General features: G+C 43.5%; 1 protein-coding gene across 2 annotated transcripts in view; it reads right to left on the bottom strand.

The window, feature by feature from the left end:
• Positions 1-26758, bottom strand: part of ULK4 (unc-51 like kinase 4) — a 328855-nt gene that overhangs the window by 197561 nt on the left and 104536 nt on the right. For both annotated transcript variants that reach the window (XM_058678919.1, XM_058678920.1), the window contains exons 27-29: positions 24798-24849; positions 24542-24686; positions 13477-13569 (exon numbers count right to left, since the gene is read on the bottom strand). In XM_058678919.1, the coding sequence (XP_058534902.1) occupies positions 13477-13569; positions 24542-24686; positions 24798-24849 (290 nt within the window). The remainder of the gene's footprint in view (positions 1-13476; positions 13570-24541; positions 24687-24797; positions 24850-26758) is intronic.

The following is a 26758-nucleotide window of genomic DNA, read 5'->3' as shown; positions in this document are numbered from 1 at the left end:
TGAATTACCTGAGGACTCTCCACTGTCTCCCGGGTATGCATTAGCAAGCAGATGGAACCAGAAACTGGGAATGAAACCCAAGTAACATGAGGTGGGATGCGCATCTCCACTAGGTAAACACCTGCTCTGGGGCTCATTTCCTTTTGTAACAGCCACACTAACAGGTGTGAGATGAGATTTCATTGGGATTCTAATGTGCATCTCTGATGAATCACGGCGTGGAATATTTTTCCATATATTCAACTATTTGTGCATTTTCTTTTTAGAAATGTCTATTTTGGTACTCCCTGCTGTCTAAGTCAGGTTACTGATTTCTTCTCAGAAGTATGATTTACAAATACTTTCTCCCACTCTGTAGATTGACACTTCATCCTGATGCTTGGCTGGGCAGAGAGGTTTCATTTACTAATGCCCTATTTGTCCGTATTCTGTCTGTGTGCTTTGGGACTCAAAGAATATGTTAATCCAAAAGACGGCAGTGGTGTTTGGAAAGTATACATCTCACTAGATTCTCAAGTGCTACTTTTAAACAGATTCTACCAGATCTTTTTTAATTAATATTATGAATATCAATAGTATTATATTATTATGTTACTATTCCAATATAATCTTATTTAATTATTAAGCAAAAGTGATTCTTTGGCATGTTTATTGTTAGGAATAACTTTGTTGTGTCCTTCGTCTGGCTGTTCTTTCAAGCTTACTTTATATTAAAATCTCAAAAGGCCTCAGGAAATCTAAAAGCTGACTGACTGTTGGTACACCTTACAAACAGCTGGCTTAAGCAGGATTACTTCAAGCAGAGCAGAGAAGCACATGAGAACAAAAGGTGGTAGCACTGGGAGGGTACACGTGGGTGCGCAAGAGAAGCCACTGAAGAGCCATGCTTAGTCCACCTCACCACCCAGAGCTTTGGGCCATGGGAAAGAACGCTAAGTGATAACACATACTCAAGTCAGAATAAAAATGTGCCAAGAAAGTCATGGAATATTATTTGAAACTCAGACCAATGTTTAGTCTGGCAGCTCTGGTGCTCTTTAATTATATGACAAAAGTCTGTCTGTACAGCAACACTGTAATATATTCTGACCAGTAACTGTCATCACATACAATCAGAAGACGTGGGACATGGAAGAGGACTTGGGCTAGACAGGACCAGAGGAGGGAGAGTCTGTGTGATGGCTCAGGTTACATTCCAGCCCCTTGAGTTTCGCTTTCATCTACAAAGCTGACTGACAGCAGCAGGTGTATGCATTATGTTCACAACAATGCATGACTTCATTAAGATCAAAGAAATAGAAAGAATTTCCAGGCATGAGTAATTTGTGAATTCTCAAGTGGCAAATTACCTTAGTAGTTCACTAAAGGAAAGTATAAACAATAACATACGAGTATGACCCTGAAACTTGCCAGATTGTACCAAGTTACCGATTCTTTAAGACTTCAGAAGGCATACTGATGGACTCAAGAAATTTCATTGAACTATTATTCATACAGTTAGGATGCCCTGAGCTTACGGCTTCCCTGGCTCTGAAAAGGAAACAAAGGTTCCAGAGTTAACTACAGACTCCGTAACTACATAAACATGAGACAGAAGGGCACTACAGAAATGTTTTATTGCAAGACAATGTTATCTTTCATTCTGCACTGCTTCAGGACTGCACAATTTTAACCCTATCGGGAGCAATATAAATTTGTTTTGTAAGCACAAAGTAACCGAAGAGTATTAACTGATGAGTCAAAAGCAAAGATACCAAAAAAGAACAGCTGCAAACTCCCATCAGGCAGAGATAAATAAGTGTATCAGTCACAATACATGCATCCTGCACTACTGTCCTCTTTCACATCCTTCAATAATCCACTAAAACAAAGATGTCATTCTGACATTCACAAACAAGTAATTTAAAGAAGATTCCCTTCTCTAAGAAAACTTTTAAAATGCTTCTTTTAAAAAGAATGCCCTTTTAAAATCTTGCAGATACATGACACCTTTTGTGAAGAAAGAAAACGTTTGTGCCGGGCCCATTCTGCACATGAAGGAGAAACTGAGCACTCCCTTTTCGGAGTACAACACTTGGATGGCTAATGGCCTACGAAAACTTATGGGGGTTTGGGCTTTATCAATATCGTCTTCCCATGACAATGACATCCTCATCACAGTACAGTGCAAGCGGTAGGTGCCATTTCCATGGCCTACAGGCCATCTGGATCTCCCTGCTCCCAGCTCTCCATTGGCATAGTGTGCTGTGCACTCACAAAGCTGCACAAATCCCATGGGAGGGCTGCTCTCTTCTGCTCTAAGCCCCAAGCCTGAATCCTCCTCAGGAGACCTGGACTCCGCCCTGGAACTCCCAGGGCACTCAGGGACATCCTGCAGTAAAGTAACTGCTGCTTTACAACACTTCCATGCCTTCCCCACAAGGACCACAGGTTTGTAGAACAGCTTCCAGTTCTACCAGGAACCCCAGGGCTCCTCCAGCGAAGGGGAAAAGGTTAAGTACCTGTTCTTTGAAGACCATAATCCCTAGACGGCTGTCTAAACAAGCAAGACTGTAACAGAATGGTAACTGACTGCGGTTCCTGAAAGGCTCCAGCCACTATGAACAGAGACACTGATGAAATGCTGGCTTCTGGACTAAGCCAGTAGTGAGGGGTTCATACCTTGTCACCTTCAGAGCAGAGACATGAGCAATGGAAGGTTCCTTTCAGGCTCTGGATGCTGTTCCCTGAAGGAAGCTGACATCAGACCCTCAATACCCAGAGTGTCACTGCGATGACAAAGCTGACGGCAAGACGGCCAGCTTGAATGAACCTAGCTGAAGCCACGCCACAGGGATGAAATGCGAAGTCACCACAAACTTGGGAGACTTTCCTGTCACTGTGAGTCACAAAATGGAAGAAAACAAGCAGTAATATTTACTGTTCTTTGCAGGCCAAACTCACCTAAGAGGTTGTTTTATCTAGAAAACATAAAGCAATGTCGGTACAGGTTTACATTATTCTTGATCTTCCTCACAAATCAATATTAAAAAAAAAACTAACTTGGAAACAACGATGAGTTATATCTTATTCAACACAGGGACACCAGATGGCAACCTGACAGTATCTTTTAAGTCACAGCCCAGAACAAGATCCCAAATCTAGGAGGATGAGAGAAAGAAAGGTTTAGGTAAATGAGGAACGTAAACTCATACCACCAGTCAGACAGTACCAGGAGCTGCGGCTCAGCAAGCAGCGGGCAGAAACAGGTGCTGGAGCCAGATGAGGCCAGGAGAGGCGAACAGTGGGGAGGAGTGGTGTGGCTTTTACCCACACACTGAGGACCACTATGGGAGAAACCACATCGCTGCTATTCGCAAGTCTGTCTCTCACACACGTATACACCACTTCAAACAGATTAAATCCCATTGTGATATTCACTTGTGTTTCTAAACAGTGGCTCTAGTGTGTGCACACAGGAGCCAGGTCATCCAAACACATCATCTCACCTGCCTTCAAGATGCTTGGGGGGCTCAGGACACACGGATTCCTCCAGGGCCTCCATTTCTGCTCATACAGGGACTTTGGCCCAGTGGATTCAGCACGTCTTCTTCCTCTGTACTGCTGATGGTCTGACACTTGAGGGCCTCATGAATCCTGCAGGGCCAGACCATCAAGTGGGCTAGCTAATTCCTAGGGGGTACGAAGATCTTACTCCAAGTATGCCTTCCCTATGCAAACAAACCAATCCAGAGTTCACACCCCCTTACCATCTTTACTGATGGCTTCACACACCAGGAAACTACTCCGCTTCTAAACTGTGCTAGAGCCACATTCAAGATAACTGGAGAAGCCCTGACACACCAACGGCAACTGAAGCTACTCTACCTGCCCAACCCTTCAGGTTCCTACCCTGTGTCTCCTGCTCCTTCCCAGTCCTCCCACAGTAACCTCCTGACCTCTGCTGGGACGTCTCCATGTGGGCCACGGTGACAAGCACAGGCTGGCCCTTGGGATCTGTTCCTGTGGTAAGTCACCTGCTTTCTACTGCTTTCCCCGTACTCAACTCATAATATGATCCACACTGTAAGATCATCTCCCAAAGTTCCACAGAGCTCTAAAAGATTTTTTGCATGAATAAAGACAAATATATTCTATTCCTTTAGATCAGGAATTTTTTTGTTTAGAGTCTCATGAACTGTTTTCAGTTATGCCACAGGGAGTCCAACACGTATCTCTTCATTTGAAAATTTAGAACCTGTTAAAAATGTAAATGCTATTGCTGGGCCACTGGTTACAGTGGTGAGCTTAAGAGGTGGGACTGAGGGTAGGCTGGTCTGATGTATGACAGGCAGACAATGCTGCCACATGGGTGCAGGCCAGCCGGGCTAGCCTGCAACACCAGCTGGCAAGTGCCAGGCGGGGTGCAAGTCAAGCCTTGCGAGACCACAGTACACCTCCGGCAGGTGCAAGACTGGAGTGCGTGGATTGAGATTGGGCCTTCCTAGTTGCTAATGCCTGTGCAGTAGCAGCATGTACAGATGCACATGGGGGACATGACAGCCATCTCAGCTAGGCCAGTAGAAGATATCAACTGCCTTGTCAGAGAAAGGAAAGCAGAACAGGCTGGACAACTCTCCTGGCCAAGCTCCACAACATGTTCCAGGGTCTGTGGCTGCATCAAGGAGGACTCTGTCAACCAGTAGATCTTGCAAAGATTTTTCTTAACCCTGGAGCAATGAACCTCTAACTTCTCAGAACTAGCAAAATCACTCAGGTTACACCGTCAGAACACTCTTCCCTGCAAAGGGGTCTCCAGCAAGGAGCGGCCTCCTCGGCCTCCCCCCCTGTGGACACAGGAGGAAATTTAAAAAAAAGAGCAAGCATTTGTCCCATCCCCCTTCCCCCATATCTGACCCTTCCCACCCTAACTGGAGGCCCACAAGGGCGTGTATCCCTCCCAACTGTATGAACAGCAATAAAAAGAAAAAAAAATTTTAAGTAAACACCACTCCCACCCCTCACAAGACACACAAGAGCAGACTGCCGGCCGGCTGCCCCCACGGGTCACGGTTTGTCAGTCCCTGTTGAAGATAACAAGGGCAATCAGTAGAGCCTCCGATGCCTTGCAAGACGTGAAAAGCTTTATTGGATCCATATCCAGATTTAAAACCACTTCACAATGCACCACAGAGGCGTCTCTATTTGTAAATGTGTACAATGAACTCTAAGTGGTTTCTTTATAAATTTCACACCAGAAGAAAAAAAAAAAAAGCCATCTGCTCCTGACCCAGAAATAACTGCTAAGTATTCAAGTGCCTGTGAATTCGCACCTCATTTTAAAGAGAACAACATTGTATTGAAATAACTCTCCTGGTTAGGGGCCAGCAGACACAAATTCAACAGGTCCACAAAACCAGAAATCCATTGTGTGAAGAACGTGAGTTGTCCATTCCAAATAAACTTACACATTTCTCAAGAACCAGATAAAACAAAGGAACTTTTTCCTTTTGAACTGGAGGTGGTATTTTACCAACAGCTTTTGAAAGTAGTTAATAGCTGCCAGCAATTAAAGCAAGGAAAAGAACTTTCACAGAGGAAGACCCCCCGGCCCCAAAAAAAGCTAAACTTTTCAGGAGCAAAGTGAAAAATCTGGCCCTCAGAACTGTTAAAATAATCTGTGGATGATTGCAAAAATACCTTAGTTAAACAACTCTTGGCCAGGCTTTGTAGCAAGAGTCCGTGTGTGTGGCTACACAGAAGCAAACACTCAGCCAACAGACCTTATGAAAGGCTTTTCTCAACGCTGGTGTGATGAGACCAACATCTCAGAACTAAGACAATTCAAGCAACACCCTCAGAACATTCTTCTCCACCTAGCATCTCTAAGGTGACATCAAATAATTCTCTCCATTCCTGAGTGGTGGTGTAGTTTGACAGCAACAAGCATCACTCCCACCACCTCCACAGACAGAGGAGGAAAAAAAACCAAAACCCTGAACCATCTATCTCCCCCACCTTTCACACCTCAACCCCCGCCCCCATCCCCATCAGAGGTACACATCCCATTTACTATACAATCAATATTAAAACAAACTATTAAAGAACTGGCGGAAAAAAAAAACACCCTAGCAAAGTCCTAAATAAAATCAAGACAACTTTCATTCCCAAATTCCTCTTAAATACTTTCAGAATTTATTTACTTATTTGAAAGTCAGAGTTACTAAGAGGGTGGGAAGGACAGAAAGATCTTCCATCAAGCATGAATAAGGAAAGTGAGTTGATGGGTAACTTCAGGCCAGAAAGGCTTTGCACTAAAGGCCATTGATTCAGCATCAAGTCCAATTAAGAGAATTTGAAACTTTCACTCTGCTGAAAGGCAGAATTTCCCTAACTCCTGTCCAGAAACAAGTAATTGCAACATGTTTGAGCAAACAAAAATGATAACAGTTCTGCTTGAATGCAGATCAAAAGTAATTTATCTTCTGCCAATTCACTAAAAAAAAAGCTAAATTTTCTCCAAAAGAATTCAGAAGAGCTCAAATTTACTTTGTTGACTGAGGAAGATCTGCTAATTAGCTCTTCACCGAAACAAGCCACCAGGTATTGCTCTAGGAGAGTAACCTACTGGAAAATTAAGGAGAGGCAGAAAGGAATTAACATCCTCCTTCCACTTGCCACCACTGTGGCAAGTGACTTATTCGGCAGCTTTCAACTCAACAGTAAACTAGTACTCTAGCACACCAGTAACCTAGGTACACCAGGAAGGGGTGTTTTAACAAGGCACTAAAATTGTCTTATGTCTTAGTACGTTTTCAGTGTCTATTTGAGAATACCAAGACTGGGTAATTTATATAGAAGGTCGTGCTCATGATTGCTAGAGTCTGGGGCTTTCATGAACAGCTACCTGCAACCGTCGAGGGCCTTGTGCTGCTTCCTAACATGGCAGAGGTCAAAAGTGTATAGAAGGAGTAGCTAACCCTTTCCACTGAGAAATGCACCATGATCCACACTTCCTGCGGGACCCCACCTCTCAACTCCTCCACACTGAGGAGTTAACTTTGTGGGGGAGAACGTTTAGACCACAACCACAGGCAACATAAACTTGATCAAACATACGTCCCTTAAATAAAAAGGAACCTCAGGGGTGGGTGATGAGGCACAGCAGACTGAAGGCCGGAGCCCCACATCACAGCACCAAATTGAGTCTCAGAATTTCCACTTTTAACCCAGCTCCCTACTAATGCATTCCTGGGAGGCAGCATACGATGGTCCAAATTCTTGCAACCCTGCAACCCACATGGGAGACACTCAGATGGAATTCTGGGCTCCAGACTTCTATAGTCTGGCCCAGTCCTGACTGTTGAGGGAATCTGGGGAAGGAATCAGCATATAGAAGATCTCTCTCCCTCTCCTCCTCCCTTCCCTCTCTAGTCCCCTTCATCCCTGTCTTACAAGGAGAAGAAATAAACAATTTACAAAGAAGAGTAGTAAATACTCAATGGTACTATGACTAAGATGCTAAATGGTTTCTTTACTGACTGAGAATCCTATAAAATAAGAATAAATACGTAAAACTAATTATGCCTTGCTTGACATAAGGAAGTTTAATGTTCCAAAAGTGATTACTTGGTACTCACAGGTCTTAATAGATATAAGATAAATTAAGATACAAGTCCATCGAAGAACATGATGCTGATGGGTCCAATTAGTAAGTTAAATTTATAGAAGATGATTCGTGGCTACTTTCATAGGACTAGAAAATCCCTGTTGAAAACAACTAAGGCACTCTAGGGCCAGAATGGCACACTAGCTTAAGTGACTGCTTGCAACTCTGACACCCAGCTCCACATCCAATCTAGGAGTCTACTACTGTGCCTGGAAAGCAGAGGGAGAGATAGCCTAAGTGCTTGGACTCTTCCCACCCATGTAGCAGACCCAGATCAAACTTTTGGCCTTGGCCTGGCCCAACCCTGGCCTCCGGGGCCATTTAGGATAGCAGCCAGCAGAGGTAAAATCTCTGTCAGTCTTTCTATCTCGCAATAAATAAAGCTTTAAAAATAAAAGCTTTTAAAAATAAGGCATTCTACACATTGACAGGCAAATATTTAGTCTAAAAAAATATTACTAACAAATCCCTGGGGTCAGTAAGCTGTCAATCTCAAGACCAGTCAAAATTAATTATGCTGATATGCATCAACCTTAATTCTAATTGGTTTCGGTTCTAGGAAGTAAATACAGGCAGAACATGCAACACAAAAAGCTCACAGGTTAGGCCACAAATGAAAGCAAATATTAAAAACCAAACATAGAATGTCATCTGATCAAGAAGCAATAAAACCAGAAATTTAAATCAAAGATTCCATACTCTCAAATCAGAATGACAAAGATCACATACGCAACACCATTTTGATAAAGCTTTTTGCACTAACAGGCATTCTCATAAGAAGCTTGGTCAAGAGGAAATTGGAACAACTTAGATGGGAGGCAAGTTGGCAACAACTGTCAAAATCACAAACATTGCCAGTAGAGCTTCCCCAACTTCTTTGCACAATTAATCGGCTGGGAGAACTGGAGCAATCACCGAAGCATTTGCCAGCCCTGGAGACGAATATTTACTTCTCCTCCCACAGGTCTTAGTGTTACAATGTTTAAAAGATCCCTGAGTGACAGTAACAGAAAGGCAAACTTGGAAATCACTGGCTCATATCCCCTCGCATGAAACAGTTCCAGTCATGACTACTTACCCGACTCATCAATTCACTCAAGTGATACATAACCTATGTCATTAATTGTAGCTTTTTATAAAAGTACTAAAATACCGAAGATTAGAAAAATATCCAACAGGAGGACTTGTTAAATCAAGAGGGAATAACCATAAAATGCAATACTATGTGTCTGCTAAGAAGAGGTACAGATACTAAGGGTGCTATATTTCAATAAAGCTATTTAAAAAGAGGTGCAGAATAGTGTAGGCATACATCAAGCTGCCATCTGTGTGATCTATCTCATACACTCACACACACACACACACTGGTAACAGCAGCTATCACTTTGGAAAAAGACTTGCTTTTCTCTCTCTATGGAAGGTTGAAGTTTGGAACATGTTACATATTAATCCTTGAAAAATAATTATCAAACATTAAAATGAAATATACAATCAACCCTACTAATTCATTCCACAGAGAAAATGAATTTTTCCCAGCTAACATTTACAGAGGCACACAAGAACTTCTGGAGTAATGAAAATACTCCATCTTGATTGTGGCAGTCGTCACACGACTGTGTTCACAGACTACCTAAAATGAATGCTTTTTACTAGGGCCCGGCGCCATGGCCTAGCGGCTAAAGTCCTCGCCTTGAAAGCCCCGGGATCCCAGATGGGCGCCAGTTCTTATCCCGGCAGCTCCACTTCCCATCCAGCTCCCTGCTTGTGGCCTGGGAAAGCAGTTGAGGACGGCCCAATGCATTGGGACATTGCACCCGCGTGGGAGACCCGGAAGAGGTTCCAGGTTCCCGGCTTTGGATCGGCGCACATCAGCCCGTTTCGGCTCACTTGGGGAGTGAATCATCGGACGGAAGATCTTCCTCTCTGTCTCTCCTCCTCTGTGTATATCTGGCTGTAATAAAAATGAATAAATCTTTAAAAAAAATGAATGCTTTTTACTCAATGTAAATTATATTCTAATAAACCTAATGTTAAAAATAGAACAAAAAACAGCTTACACACTACCCAGCCTTCTTGAACAATGTTAACAGGAATAGAAATTGGTTCAACTAATTAGGGAAATTGCTGGGTGTAACCTACTGGACCAAGGAGGGCACACGTGTGATAGCCTGGCATGCCTGTTCCTGGTTGGATACCCAATAGAGGAGTAAGTGGTTACTCCCCATGGGGGTGTGCACAGGAGTGCTCAGGGCCACGGTATCCATGATCACAGAAGTCTGCCACAACCCAGACACAAGTAAAATGGCCCAGCAGGCAATGATGTGCTTGTACACTGGCAAGCCGGACAGGAGTTGATTTACCCTGAAGAATAGCAATGCCAAGACCAAAGAACATGACTAGGAAAAAATATATACCAATTCTTCTGACCACATGCAGACATATCTGACCTCATTTTTTATTAAAGAACGGTAAATTAAAAGAAACAACCTACGTTACTTGTCACACTGGCAAGATTTCCAAGCAAGCATAATAACAAATTTTATCAACAAGATGGTAAAGAGTTAGGAATGCTTTTACATATCCCTGAGAGCTGCAGAATGGCAAACCTCCAGGTGGGGCAATCTGATTTCATTTCTTAAATGTTCAGGTGTACTTGTCCTTTGAGATAACAGTACCATTGCAAGGCATTAGCCTATAAGATGTAGGCACATACACATAATTTGATGCATATATTGGTCCAGCCATTAGACACCCACCATGAGGTAAATTATAGTCTGGCCATACAATAGCAGGTCTTATCACCATAAACACAATGTGAAAGCCCAGTGTGTACTGATACAGGAGCAACTCCTGGAGCTACAGCCTCCTACTAAGGGCAAAAATAGGCTTGCAAAGTGGTACTTGTGTGCAACGGGGAGAAAGACATGTAGCATCTATATTCACATCGGCTTGCATTGGCTATGGAATGAATAAAGGTGTCTGACCATATCAAATGAGAGGAAGACAAAGACAGAAGAGGGTGAACAGGGAAGGGATACATTTCCCATGTCTGCCTTTCTATACTGTTCTTCGCCTTCCATAAAAACTAATTATCCAGTCTAACATGCTGTGCTTAAAATACTATTTGAAAAATCCATGAAGGAAATTAAAACTCCAAAGTCAATTTCTAATTACTTTTCATACTCCTTTCCCTCCCTTCAAAATGGGTAAATGGACTTGGCAAACTCACAGGTTGACCTAAGGACCTCTTTGTAAAGTATATGAGGGTGGGGAGGTGCTCGCGCCTGGGGTGCAGGCATCCCATACAGGCTCAGGTTTATGTCCGGACTGCACTGCTTCTACTACAGCTCCTTGCTTTTGGCCTGGGAAAGCAGCAGAGGATGGTTTGAATACTTGGTCTTCTGCACTTATGTGCAAAACCAGAAATGTGCTCCTGGCTCTGGCTCCAGACTATGCCAGCTCTGTCCATGGTAGCCATTTGGGGAATAAATCTACAGCTTTTACACTCTCTCTCTCTCTCTCTCTGCCTCCTGCTGCTCCCCTGCCCTACTCCCACTTCTCTCCCCCTACCTCCCTCTTTCTGTAACAATGTCTTTCAAATAAAAACATAATAAATCTTTTTAAAAGTGAATGGGGGGGGGGCTTGGCAGTGTGGCCTAGTGGCTAAGGTCCTCGCCTTGATCCCATATGGTCGCTGGTTCTAGTCCCGGCAGCTCCACTTCCTCTCTGTCTCTCCTCTTCTCAGTATATCTGACTTTGTAATAAAAAATAAAATAAATCTTTAAAAAAAAAAGTGAATGGGGATGGAGGCAGGAAATGCTGCTCATAAACTTTTGAGTTTAAGCTACCACTGACATACGTTAAACCTCATTTTAACACCTTGGTTCTTGCAAAGAAGCCAACAGAACAGGATTGATCTAGAAGGGATTTCATGTAAGGCAAAGGTGACACATGGTGAAAGAGAAGAAAACCAATTTTAGTTAACAAATTAGTCATCTTTGCATTTGGGCACTCAAAATTTATCAAGCCCTTTTAAATTATCACATACTATTCTACATTGCATGTAGAATTTTTATTTACATAAAATTATGTAAGTTACATGACACTTTACTTTCAAAATCATTTATCCCAATGGAAATTTTTTTCTATAGCAAATTCTTAGAAGAACTAACCGTTGAAGGCTATGTGCATTTCACATTTTAATTACAGCGAATTAACAGTTGAAGAGATACAATATGAGCTGCAGTTAAGTGAATAAAAAATTTTAAAAAAGAGTTCATCTGCATCACTAGTTTGCCCAAGATGTTGGCATACTGATAAGACCTCTGAATAATTTTTATAAGCTAAAGAGCACTTTTCAGGAACATATGTATGGCACGCTAACAATACTATGTATGACTTTTGCAAGCCACCCACCCCAAAGCAAACCTATTTACTTAGTGCATTCATGCATACTGAATTTCAGTGGCCAGAGGCAGGTCAACTAGGGCATATGGACAAGTAACAGTTATCCATGCCAGAGACATGTGGGAGGCACCAGGACTGGGAGTCGGGCAAGCTAAGGGGATCTCCTGGTTTCAGTGCTAGCATTTAAGACAAAGGCAAATATATTCAAACACTATCAATTCAATGAAAAAACAAAAAGGTTGTTAAAATTATTCTATTGAATTCATGTAAACTCTTTAAAACAAATACTAGAGTCAACTGACTTTTCAATGCAGTTTAGTTTCCACACAGATCATCAACTATCTGTTTCTTTCCCTTGCAGCTGAGAACATGGACCTGAACTGTAGCAGGAAGGGAGAGGAATCTCCAACAGATACAACATAGATGAACTCAGGTCAACATGAGAAAAGGAAATGCAACTGACTCAGTCTACTGAAAGGATAAAATGGTATATAGGACTAGTATTTGACATCCAAAGATCCAGAAAGGAAGCTCAAAACTCCACTTGCACAGATTCAGTGTCTGCAACCAGAGTTTTTCTTTCAGAAGAGAGAACGGGCACCTTCTGAGTCATGACTTTGGAAGGTTAATTGGTCAGACTATCTCCACGAGGTTACAGAAAAACAAAACTTCAAATCGATCTGTGTAAGAAGCACACCAACTCAGGATTCTCCAGATAAAAGGCTTTTGCAACACAGCACAGCCAATATAGGCTGGTCGTGTGTGTAAAGCACCTTCTGGAGAGAGCTGCTTCAACCCTAGCTTCCTGGACCCCTGTGACTTATTCAAGGCACTTCCACAAGCCAGGTACACTGCTGATAAGTTACTCTGTTCAGCCTTTCTCTCACAGCAGAAACTTCATAGCAATGGTCTTTCCAGTCCCCTGCCAACAATGGTGAATGCGGCGCATAAGAACATGGCAATGGCCAGAGCTGGGCCAACCCCAAGCCAGGAGCCTCTTCCAGGTCTCCCATGTTGGTACAAGGATCCAAGATTTGGGGCCGTCCTTGACTGCTTTCCCAGGCCACAAGCAGGGAGCAGGATGGGAAGCATGGCTGCCAGGACACAAACCAGTGCCCATATGGGATCCCGGCATGTTCAAGGCGAGGACTTTAGCTCCTAGGCTACCACACCAGGCCCAGAACACATCACTTTAAAGCATCAAGTATAGCACAGGATGCAAACTTCAACGAGGGATAAAATATGAGAGTGAAAGCCACAATAGCACAAATGGCAAATGCTACAAGGCATGAAACATGAAAATACACCACTCTGGCAGTGCAAGTATTGCTCTTTTAGAATATCATCATCTCTAACCACATTTTCAGGAGACATAAAATTAATTTTGTAGATGAGAAAACAGAGTGCTGAACTCACAGTACCTGGTAAACGTTGGATTGTGTTCAGTCATGGCAACCAGCAGCTTCAGGGCATACGCGGGCACTGGGTCAGGCTCCGTAAGAATGTGTTCGTACCTGCAATGACAGAGGGCAGCTGGGGATGTTCAGGTGCTCTCTGCACTTCAGTGCTCCTCTAAACAACAACGACAACAACACACACAGGCTGTACGGTGCAGCGTCGGCAAGAATGGACACTCCCAAGCTGCAGGACCTGCACACGATGCACACCCTCGTGAGGCACCAACCCTGTCCATTTACCAAAGGTGATAATGGCATTGACTTGAGCAGTGGTGGTGTGTGGATCTTTCAGAGGAACAATCTAGGCAAAACATTTTAAGCCGGGTACTGAGCCAAACATTACCACAAAAGATAAGTACTACTGGGGTCGGTGTTGTGCACAGCTTTAAAGACACCACTTGGGGGCCCAGCACAATGGCTCTGGCTCAGAGGCTAAATCCTCACTTGCAAGCACCAGGATCCCATTTGGGTGCCAATTCATGTCCCAGCTGTTCCGCTCCCCATCCAGCTCCTTGCTTGAGGCCTGAGAAAGCAGTAGAGAATACCCCAAAGCCTTGGGACCGTGCACTCACATGAGAGACCTAGAAGAAGTTCCTGGCTCCTAGCTTTGGATTAGCGCAACTCGGGCTGTTGTGGCCACTTCTCTCTATAAACCTGACCTTACAATAAAAAATAAATAAGTCTTAAAAAAAAAAGACCACTTGGGATGTTTGCGTTCCACATCAGAGAGCCTGGGTTCCAGCGTCACAATCCAGCTTCCAGTTAATGTGCACCCTGGGAGAGAGCACGTGATAGCTCAACCACTTGGGTCCTTGCCACCCAAGGGACAGCCTAGATTGATTTCTGGGCTTTTTATGGCTTTTGGCATGGCCCAACCCTGGCTGCTACAGACTTTTGGAGAGTAATCCAGCACATCTTTCTCTTTACCTTTGAAGTAAGATGAAAATTTTAGAACATGCCAACCAACATTCAGCAGGCTCAGGTGGTGTATTAAAACCGATGCACAGGGATTCATTAGAGGCTCATGGGAGCCAACATGCAGTTGAATTCCCAGCCAAGGTACTGCACAGCCACACAAGGACACACAGCTGGATCATCAGGGAAGAGAAGTTGAGCTACGGTTCTGGAAGATGCTGTATGGAAGTCTCCTCATTCTCTCTCATTGTTTTCCATGCAATAAGCACACAGCATCATGGGTAGGACACAGCAAACTTTCGACTGCTCTCCCAACTCAAGTTAGGTTGAGCCTGCTTCACACACCATGTCTCCTATAGGACAGCTTCAGCTTAGGAGGCAGCACTAAGTGATCAGTGAGCATCAAAGAAAGGAGGGCATGAGCACATCCACCAACCCATCGACTCCCAAGACTTAATTCTCTGGAAGAGCTGACAACTGGGAAGGGAGGAAGATCTCTCTCAAAATCCAAAACAGATATTTAAAAACCCATGATGTGAAACAGATGGGCCTTTCAGCGGCAAAAAACGGCCCTGGGCTCTCACTCAAAGCTTATTTACCCTCATTTTGGAAATTGTTCTAGAACAGGCTTAATTACGTGGCTGCCAAGCCTGCGGCCATTAAAGAGGAGCCCAGTAAGTGGGGGAAGCGGACTATTACAGGAAGGCAATCTGAGAATTGCAAGCCATGGGACTTGACAACCTAGGAAAAACCAAGGAGAGCTATCCAGAGAAGCCCTTGGAAGGGCAGTAGTGCAGGGAGCATTTTACATAGAGAGCGAGCAGCTCACACATCAGGAGACACCCAAGTCCCAACACATGCCGTAATTTTTTAAATGAAGACAGTCCAGAAAGTACTAAGTCAGGTATTGCATTCTGTTCAGAGCCTAGGATGTAACTGATTTCTAGAAAGTGTACCTATATTTTTAAGTTATAGTAATTAAAATATTTGCCCATGTATGACAAAGATAAAAGACAAAATACTAGCCATTCACCATAGCATCACAACTAGAAATTAATCAGTAAGAGTAGTGTATTTAAAATTAAAAGTATACCATAACCAAGCATGAATGATACCAAGAAAGAAAGAAAAAATTAGCATTACTACCTTAAATTGATGTCCTTTCTCTTAGGAAAATGACAAAAACTGAGTAAATTTTTAGAGAATGGCCAAAACTGTGTTTCACAAACCTGAACACCCAATTTGAGTTTTACGTTAAGGAAGGGAACATTTTAGCATATCAGAATGAGGATCATTAGTTCTAAGTAAACTCTGGAAAGAAAAGGCTCGTTTGCCAAGCTGGGGGCACCCAAGGTGGCTCTCCAGCTCAGGGATTTGCTAGAAGGCCTTGGAGAACTCAGAAAAGCTAACAGGCTACCAATTACGGTTCATTATATGAAAGCACATAGATGAACATCAGCAAAGATAAAAGGAGCACAGGCCCGAATCCAAGAGAAGTCAGGTGCAAGCTTCCAGATAGCCCCTCCCTGTGGCACTGTCCAGTGCTTAGTTCTCCTAACGACTGTGTGGTGTCCCAAGTGAAGGGCCGTTCACCGGAAGTATTTACAGGGAATCAGTCACGGGAACACAGAGCACCTGTGTGGCTGAGCGTCCCCACCATCTCTGGCCAGTCCACAGGTCAAGGTGATAGGCTGTGACTCAAAGTCCCCGCCATCATTCACAATGTCAACCTAAATTATCAGCATCATTCAAGGCCCCAGGTATACAAGATATTATTAACAGATAGGATATTCCAAAGGTTAGGAAGTCATCTCCCAGAAGGCAGTCAAGGGCCTGTCTCATTGGAATGCGCAGCATTTGAACACCTGCTGGGCTGAATCCTAACAGTTCATCTCCTTATGAGGAAACTGAGCCACAGCCATCTAAGTCACAAACCAGAGAATGTTCTATTCCGGGCTCGCCGGGGTCAGGAAACTGCCTTAAAATGAAGTGAAGGTGAGCAACTTCTGGTCAGTCAACCATGGACCCTGGATAAGTCCCAGACATACCAGAACATACACTGAGAGGAGCCACATGAATTTTTAAAGTTTCTCAAGTGACTTCCTAACTAGTTTCTCAAGTGACTTCCTAACTCACGTGCTTATACAGAAACTCAATCTCCCTGAAAAAAAAAAAAAAACAGTATGAACAAGTATTTATAAATGTAATAGGGGAATAAAAAAACTATTCCCAACAGGAAGGAAAAATAAGTGTAAAAAATTTATTGTGAAACACACAGACTCTACATTTAGAAAGATCTTGCGAAACCATTAAGAGCTGAAATCAGAGTGTGTTGAGGTTGTTGCAGGTTATCTAACCTTGAAAGAGGAGGGAAAATGGAGACATGTACTTGGCCCATGCAACTCCCTCCAACTGGGAGATTAAAAAAAAGGCAAAATTCATAATGAAAATGCTTAGCATACAAATAGTGAATGTATTTTAGTTTAATAAAGATAGGTTTGCCATGGTCAGCAAAATCTAGCCAAAAATACACTGTGATTTATTAGGCTTGTCTTCTACGATGCACAGATAAAGCACATAGTAATTGGGTCCCACACTTCCCTAAATGCAGCCCACCAGAAAAACAAAGTCAGGGATGAGTCTTGTCTTTTGAAATAGTCACAGAGGAAACGACCAGCAAAGAACTGGCCCATTTCGATGGACAGGGAGCTAGGAAGGAGCGTTTTGGTGCCTTAGGTGTGACCACTGAGTGGCAATGCCCTGTCCTAGATGCCATCCTTGCACCCCCAGGATCTTCATTAAGCATGGGGTAAAACATCTGGAAAAGCTCAGGCAAGGCAGGCCACCCACACCAAATTCACATTCTCACGAAAAAGGCAAAAATGCCCCAAACCACTTACTTATGACCCAGAAAGAAGAGCTGAAGAATGGGCAGTCCTTATGTCTTCATTCCTCCTTCTCCATTCTAAAACAAAGTCCTGCCATGCCAAGCGCCTGGCATGGACAGCACTCCCTTAGCTGGAATAGGAGCACACTGAAACCGACCATCAAGGCTGAGAAACTATTCTGAAGGACATGACCAAAGGATTCACGCAGCAGAAAGAAGCACCTCCAATGTGCAGAAAGGGGGAGGGCACCATTCTTACAGTGGGGAAGCCACAAACTCCTATTGCCAAGGAGTGTGCTTGGGAATGCTGGATGGAGGTGGGGAGTGATTCTGGAATATCTAACAAATTTTAAAGGGAAACACAAGGAGGAAGATACAGCTAAACTGCAAAGCTAATCCACATTATGGAACCAAAATAACCATTAAATGTAGAGTGGGATAAAGATTCCAATAGTAAATCACATGGAAAGGAAGGTAATACTTAATATTGCACAAGAAACAACCAAGAGTCTCAGAAAGGAAACCAGACTACATGTCAGACCAGACCTTAAGAAAACTTATCTCCAATAATTAGAAACTGAAATGAACATTTTCAGCTTCATTAGGACATTAAAATAAGAATATTCATACTTCAGAACAATGTGAAGTGAGATAAATGTAACACTAGGGCTTTTTTTAATAAACATTTCTTAATGACAAAGCCACTGTGAAGAATTATTTGTTTGCAGAATGTTGACAGAACAGTTAACACTGTTATTAGTCATGGGTTGCTAAATGATGGGATAGATTGATGCATGCATTCTCAGAACAAGATTAAGATCGTGCTTTCAGATCATACTCTCTGCTTGCTCTCATCTGTCCTCTTGAATGAAACGGATAGCAAATTTTCATTATGAAAATCCCAAAGGTCAAAACAAATCACTTTGACAAAGCCACACTGAGTACTGTTTTTGTCCGCAAAGACTATTATCTATATAAAAAATTGGCTTTTTATTCTAATTTGTATCAAAGATGAATAAATTTATCAATATTTTTTAACATATAATTCTTGTGTAAAGGAGAGAAAGAAGAAATACAGAACCACCCAAATGTCCTTTGAGTCACAAGGACCAAATTTTTCAGATGGCTAGATTTATTGAGGAATATTACTTAAAAAAAGTTTTATATTATTGGAAAGTCAGATTTACACAGAGAAGGAGAGGCAGAGAGGAACATCTTCCATCAGTTTGTTCACTCCCCAAGTAGCCTCAATGGCCAGAGCTGAGCCAATCTAAAGTCAGGAGCCAGAAGATTCTTCCGGGTCTCCCATGCAAGTGCAGGGTCCCAAGGCTTTGCTGTCCTCGACTGCTTTCCCAGGCCACAAGCAGGGAGCTGAATGGGGAGCAGGGCTGCCAGGATTAGAACCGGTGCCCATATGGGATCCTGGTGCATGCAAGGCGAGGATTTAGCCAATGGCCATAATGCCGGGCCTGAAACACTACTTTTAAGACAACTAAACAACCCTTTAGTATGTCACAACTAATGGAACCCACTTACAAGTTACTAATTCTAAAAGGAATGTATTCCTTTTAGACATTTGGAAAATAAGCCTTAGTAATTGATGAAGTCATTACGGTTCTGATGATTTTACAGGTCACAAGAGAATTATAAAAAAAGATAGGCTGTGCTCATTTTCCCCAGGAGAGAAAAGTTGCCATACTGTTGTCACAAAGAAATTGTGAGCATATCCATGTGATCCCTTTCCAATATAAGATTCTCAAAGCTATAAGAAATGAAAATAGAAGTTGGTCAAATGATTTCTGCCTACCGATGGCCAACAGTACAGCTCATAACAGCACTGGTGGTTACCCCTCAGAACTGTGAGACTGACTGCGAGTTATGGTTCCATTCACTTCCCAGCATTAAAACGGAATGTCATGCCTGCATATCCCTAGCCTGCAAAGGGATCCAAAGCTTCAAAATACATAGTGTGTTTTAATTGATTGGGATGATACTCTGCTGGCTCTGCCTTCAGACCAGAGATGGTATACCTAAGAAGCTATTGAACTTGACTGGATAATAAGATGCTGGACTCTATGTTTGGTATATGCTTGCAATGGGGGAATCTCAACTGAACTTGAACTGTGGTTATGCAACAAGGTGGAGGAATCCACCATGGTGGGAGGGTTTGGGGAGGGGTGGGGAGAATCCAAATACCTATGAAACTGTGTCACATAATACAACGTAATTAATAAAAAAAAAAAAGTAAAAATAAATAAATAAATAAATTCACTGGGGCTGTATTATGGTACAGAGAGTTAAACGGATGCTTGGAATCACAGGTTCAAGTCCCAGCTGCTCTATTTCTGAACTAACATCCTGCAAATGCTCCTTGGGAAAGCAGGAAAAGACAACCCATGTGCTTGGGCCCTGCCACTCCTGTGGGAAACAAAGATAGAATTCCTGGCTCCTGACTTCAGTCCGGACTACACCTAGCTGGTGCAGCTATTTGCGAAACAAATCAATAGATGCAATGTCTCTCCATGTCTCTCCCTTTGCCTTTTAAATAAATTTTTCATAAAAGTGAAAAAAAATACGTAGCATGGTTCCTATTCAGTGCCTTTAGCACCACCATAAAGTAAAAAAAATAAATAAACTTGCTGAGAATCCAATAGTAAAAGAGAAATGCCCTCACCTTATCTAAAAGTCTCAGAAAAAAAATACTCAAATAGTTAGTTGAAGACTATCAGTTGATAGTCTTCTAAGGCGCTGCTTTTAATAATAAGGTCAATTTGGGTGTAAATTCCATCAAATATTACCACTTCTGCATAAACCTTTAAAATTAAACCGTGTCTCTGCTGAACAACAACCAAAAAGTGATCATAGTTTTTTTGAGTATATGAGGTATCTTTCTTCCCAGAAAATTAAGAAGAATCTTTTCTCATTAATCATATAGAGAACTCAGCTATGTTACTGGCATCCTAACTATCTAGAAGAACAGATTAAAACCCAAAGAACAAAATGGGGTGTCGCCGCCCTACAGCGACACTAAAATGACGAGGAATTTCAAGGACCTGGAAAAAACAGGAACCGCCACCGTGACCGGCACACACACACCGAACGAACACACACGCAAACGAACGAACGAAAAGCCAAACCAAAAGGCCACAGGCGAACCAAAAGAATGAAAGGAGAGGGGCAAACCAAAAAGGTTTATTGCCGAAAGCGGGCCGCTTATATCCAGTTCTCCACCAATCACTTCTCCCCAAGGGTCCACGGGGCGCTATCTGATAGGCCAGCAACTGTGGGGGGGGGGGGATTAGCCTATCTCTGCGACTTTCTGCTTGCCTACTGGCGGGACAAATCCCGCCTCCTGGCCCTCGGCCAGCCGCCATCTTGCGGCCCCTCATACGTGGGGTCAGCCGCTCCCCACAATGGGGAGAGGAAGGGCAGGAGAGAAGCAGACACACCCAGTTCACATTAGGGATAAGCTGTGAGTGCAAACATTGAGTCACAAGGTAAAGACTCCCGATAAATGGTCAACTTGACCCAGTGCAGTAAGCAGGTAGAATGAGCAGGAATGCAGAGATTCCAAACAGGAAAAATCTGAGAAAATATATGCCAACTTGAAAATTCAAGGGGGTAGTTGAGGAGACAAGGGCACCCTAAGGAGGTGTGGCAGCACAGAACAAGTCACGTGATCCCACAACTGGAAAGGCAGCTGAACAGCAGCCCCCAGAAAAAGCATCCAAGTTCAAAAGCCCTCAACCTGTGCACTTGACCTTCATCAGAAAAAAAAAAGGGGGGGGGGGGGCTTTGCAGATGTAAACAGGGATCTTGAGTTAGGAACATGCTGGATTTAGGATATCCCATAAACCTTCTGAAAGCATTCTTATGAAAGACAACCAGAAAGAAATGTGAGAGCCAGAGACGGAGTGGGGTGAGGTTTCATGCAGAGGCCCAGGCTGAAGGAGGCCTGCCCAGACCCACAACCACCAACAGCGAGGTGAGGCCAACAAAGACACGGCCTGCCAGAGCTTTCCAAAGGGGCAGACCTGCCAGCACCTTCCTTCCAGACTCCTGGTCTCTTCAACGGGTCGCGAGAAAATTCCTGTTGCTTTCAGCTACCTAGTGTGGTCATCTGTTAGTCCTAGGAAACTCAGGCAAGCCACAAGGTACTGGATTCTGCCCGCAACCTGTGTGGACAGACATGGGACCAGTGTTCTCCCCCAGAGCCTCTGAAGGGCCAGACAGATGGCTGGATTCCATTCAGGGTAGAACCTGAGCAGTCACACTGTCTGAATTGGAACCCATGGGGCTGTGAGCTAAGAAATGAGTGTTGATTTAAGCCACTGGGTTCATGGAAACATGTAGTCATTAACAGAAAGCTAACAGGATATTTAGAGTTTAATTTCCTCATATTATGTCAGTCAATACTCACATTCCAATGTTACACAGAAGGTTCAAGAGTGAATATCCTTTCCTGGTGCCTGACCTTATAAAAATGCCCTTAAGCAAGCGGTATTTCCAAAAATCATGATGGAAAGACCTTTGGAGCCTAGGAGGCCACTCGCAGCTAGGCCGTGGGAAATACTGGCCCCAGGCCACAGGACATTAAGGAACCTGGAGCTTTAGAAAATTCCTGGGTCAATCAGGAAACTCACAAAGGCAGCACAACTTCCTTCCGGATTTTCTAAAAAGCATGTTTGTAAGAAAGATAGATCCATTATGTCATATTTCAATGGATATCTTCCAAACTTCTGGTGTTAAAAAAATTCTGAAATATTTGCCTCCGTCAAAGGCTAAGTTCCATAGAGACAGAGGCTCTGCACATCTTGATTGTTCAAATTCCCCACAACTAAACTTTGTCTGTGAAATACCATGCACTGAGTCCTGGATAAACAGACTGATGAAGACAGCAAACTCCCTATCATATTTCATGTGAGTCTTACATGCAGGACTCTAGAAGATACAACTGGTCTGCTTCTACCTAGGTACCTTGCCTCTTCTCCACTGCCGCTTATCCCACAACTGCCAGCAGGGCCCACTCCTTTTCTATATAATCATACCCAGGTGTCAAAGTCTAAATAAACATCTCTCTTTGGGGTTACAATACTGGATTATAACATCCCTTGCAGTAGGCACTCAACAAGCACTGAGTAATTCAAGTTCATCCCATTAGAAAGTCAAGTATGCAGCCTGAGAACAGGCAATGTTCCTTGGAGATCAGTTCATTAACTGATTCATAATGTGCTTGGCAGATACTGTGATGATCCAACTTGACTGGGCCTTTGGGTGCCCAGATATTTGGTCACACATTACTCAGGTTAGGTCTGGCAAGGTGCTTCAGGATCTGGGTGGGTCTGGAGGGATGTCTCTTGATGAGATTAGGACTGGCACGGCCACCCAATGTGTAAACAGATGGCCTTTGCTGGAGGCAGACCCCACCCAATCATTTACAAACCCAAATAGACAAAAAGCATTAAGTAAAAGGGAACTCCCGCTGACTGCCCCAACCTGAAACGCAGGTCAGCTGTAACCAGAACGCTGGTTCTTGGGGAACCTCGGGTTGCCCAGCTTTACAGACCCATGAACTGTGTCAGCAGCTCTCCCGAGTCCCACGGCTTGCCAGCTGCTTCTCAGCCGTCACACTCGTGTGAGGCAATCCCTTCCAACAGACCTCATCTCTCTCTCTCTCTCTCTCTCTCTCTCTCTCTTTCTCTCACAAACACACACACACACACATACACACCACACCACACCACACATTGCTGGCTCCTTCTCCCTGGAGAGCCCGCATCTAAATGTTTATTCTCACAACAGTTTTCATTCTTATCACACAGCAATTCTGAAAGTACCAAGGAACATTAAGCTGCCGCCCCACCCTGAGAATTTTGTCAGTATTGTTAGAAAAGATTCTCCTTCTAGAAGCATCTCCCCAAGAGCCATTTAACTGACCAGGAGTCTGAGAACAATGCCTTGCAGATGCAGGCAAAGCACAGAGGTAGTGAAAACATGTGTGGAGCATTGCAGACATAAACCAGATACCTGAATCAAGCTATTTCTGACGCTAGCACAAGTCTGATTGCTCAGTTATTTGAGCAAATAGATTATTTTCTAAGTTGATTTGTAATTATTGTTTTTGGCAAATAAGATGTCATTCGCAAATGCATGCAGAAGCCATGAAGCCCATTATACATGCACCTGAGATGACCACCTTGGCTTTTTCCACTCATGAGAGAGTGGAGCAGAGAGGAGCAACAGGAAAGGCTGCCATCCTTGAAACCCTGCTGTACTGATTCAGACTGCAGCTGTGCAGGCTCCCAGAGTAACCAAGCATACACAAATCTAGTAAGAGCTGTGCAAAACTCTTCATAATGACACCTGGCGTGCCGTTAGACAGTACCCTGCTTGATCCACAGTGTTCCCGAATGGCCCTGGGTGAGCTCAGAAGTTATCCCTCGTGTTTTGCTGCATGGGCAACAGAGGAAAAAAGAAAAAAGAACTTTCCTGATAACACTCCATCAATTCCACCACCTCTCCCACTACCCTGCCCCCAATCAAAATAACAATAACAATCATCCTGTTTAAAACTGACTTTCCATTCCAGGAATTTGGGGGGTAAGACTTCCTCCTATCTCTATCAATTCTGAAAAGAGTCAGGAAAAGCTTCAAATTCATCTTCTAGGTCTTGGATTAATGACCTTGACTGATACACCTCACTTCTTACAAGATACACATCTTTTAAAATGCGTAACTTGGTACCCGGGTGCAGTAGCCTAGCAGTCAAGGTCCTTGCTTTGCATGAGCCAGGATCCCATATGGACATCAGTTCTAATCCCACCAGCCCCGCTTCCCATCCAGCTCCCTGCTTGTGGCCTGGAAAGGCAGTTCAGGATGGCCCAAAGTCTTGGGACCCTGCATCTGCGTGGGAGACCTGTAGGAGGCTCTGGCTCCTGGCTTTGGATAGGCACAGCTCTGGCCGTTGTGGCGGCATGGGGATTGAATCATTGGGTGGAAGCTCTTCTTCTATGTCTCTCCTCTCTGTGTATCTGACTTTCCAATAAAAATAAATCTTTTTAAAGAATGCGTAACTTGAGAGCCGAGTAGTCACCCACATTTCTAGACCTTGTGCATGTTGCAGAGACAAGCTTGAGGGCAGAAACGTAAGGGCCCAGAGATCCCAGCCCAGCTCTGGACATGGCTGGACAGGCCCTCCCTGCATGGGTGCGGTGGTGTGACACTTACTGCGGAAGCAGGACATCCCTGATGAGGGCCAGAAGACTACTGTCAGAGTTGCCGCTCGCCTCCTCCTCGCCATGCCCAACCTCCTGGATGACCAGCAGAGCCGTGGTTTCTGAGAGCAGCCGCAAGCTGAAGAGCCGCCATTCTACTGTTTGTAACGGGGAGGGGAGAGAAGGCCGAGAACGTGATGCCACAGAAACACGGTGAAAAAAACAAACTGCACAGGCGACAGAATTCTCCTGGGTGTGATCCCACTCACCATTCTGGCTTTGAACCAACGAGACCAAGGGTGGCAGGATATAATCAACAACCTGAAAGAAAGGACATGAAAGGCTTGGCTCAAGTCTCTATAAACACGCAACTGCTAACAGTGATCATCTGTGCTTCTGTCCATAGACACAGCCACTAACCAAATGAGTGGGGGAAAAAATTCAAACGTTGAATTTAGCCTGGATAAATTCTCTGACATTTAATAAATCACCAAGCTCATTTAACTGTGATAAAGTCTTTAGGTCAAAATGACGTTATGAAAATTTTCAAGACAGTAATTTCTCAAAACCTTTAGAGTTTATGAAAGGAATTTTGGAATAGAATGTAAAACCTGCTTGGCATTAAATCAACAAACTAATATGTGTAGGATAGTAATATTACTTATGCTTAAGCTAGAATGACTATCAAAATGTTGAGAGCAAAAAAAAGTCGCACAATCTACATTTTATCAAAGGCATCAGAGAAATATGACAAGTTAATATTTCAAAAATAGATTCAAATGACATAAATCCATACATCATTTCTCAGTTAATAAACCACGCATCATTTCCCAGTTACTTGAGACAGAGCCCAATCAAATATGGCATAAAACTTGGCCATCCCCCAGCCCCCCCAAAAAAAAATCACAAAATTTTTTTCTCCAAAATACCAAATAAGATAGGACAAATTACTGTCATGCTTTAGTCCTGAAATCTACAGCTCCTTAGAGAGCCAATTTCAGTGGCAATACACAAAATGTCTGGCATTCATGTACTTGTTCTCTCTCCAACAGTACAATGCAGGAGAAGCTGTCTGGAGTCCAATGGCCCAGGAGGGAGAACTGGATGGAGCTCCTGGCTCCTGGCTTCTGGCTCCAGCCTGGAATTGAGCCGATGGATTGCAAACCTCTTTTTCTAGCTCCCCTTCTTGTCACTCTACACTTCATAGTCTTTCAAAAGAGAATACTGGGATACCACTTGCATATAACCTGTTATCAAAACTTACCACTAGACTCGGGGGAATGGTTCTATGATAACTCAAGCATAACACGTTGGAAAGCCAAACAATGCCACAACATCTACCATGGTTGAAGAGAACACATCTTTCAACTGACTATGTCTACATCCATATGGTACACGACACATTTATATATTCACTGGAAATTTTTCTTGAACAGTTGGACAGAGAGCAAGCTCCCATCAACTGATCTACCCCTAAATACCTGCAAAAAACCTTAACACGTGTCTCTTGTCTGGGTGGCGGGAACCCAATGACTTGAGCCATCACTTGCCATCTTCTAGGAAACTCACTGGCAGGAATGGGAACTGAGAGCAGAGCCGAGGCAGGGCGGTGCAGGTCCCAACATGCACCTTGATCCCCATGACAAACACCTGACCCACAAGCATGTTTAAGAATGAAACCTTGCAAGAGGATATATGCATTATGTCTCCTGAATGATACATAGCACCTTAAACAAATCAAGTCTGGTATTAAAATTGTATTTCACGAATGGATATTCAGCCTAATGTTTTAGACCCAAGTCCAACTCAACCTTGGAGTGTCTGGTTCCAGCTCCCAGCTGCGCCTGACTCCAGCTTCCAGCTTAGGCAGACTTGGAATGTTGGCGTAGTTACTCAAATGATTGGGCTCCTGCCATTCCTGCGGGGAACCTGGACCGTGCTGTACTCCTGGCATGTGTCTGGCCTTAGTCCTGGCTCTGAATGGCCTTCGGAGAGTGAACCAACACCCTGGAGTACACTCTGTCTGCATGTGTATCTCTTTACATACACTGTAAAGATGTGTGTGTGTATATGTGTGTGCACACACATATATGCATACTGTTTGCTGTCATTGTCTTTCTGCCTTAGAACTTTACCTGTTTATACATTTGAAGATCTCTATTTCACAAAAATATCATTTAATTTTTCAATTAACATAGTTTTTCTGCCAGTTCTTCAAGACAATTTTGGT

Source organism: Ochotona princeps, chromosome 21 (genome assembly GCF_030435755.1).
Source record: "Ochotona princeps isolate mOchPri1 chromosome 21, mOchPri1.hap1, whole genome shotgun sequence".
Taxonomy (NCBI): Eukaryota; Metazoa; Chordata; class Mammalia; order Lagomorpha; family Ochotonidae; genus Ochotona; species Ochotona princeps.
This window is presented reverse-complemented; position numbering and strand designations above follow the sequence as displayed.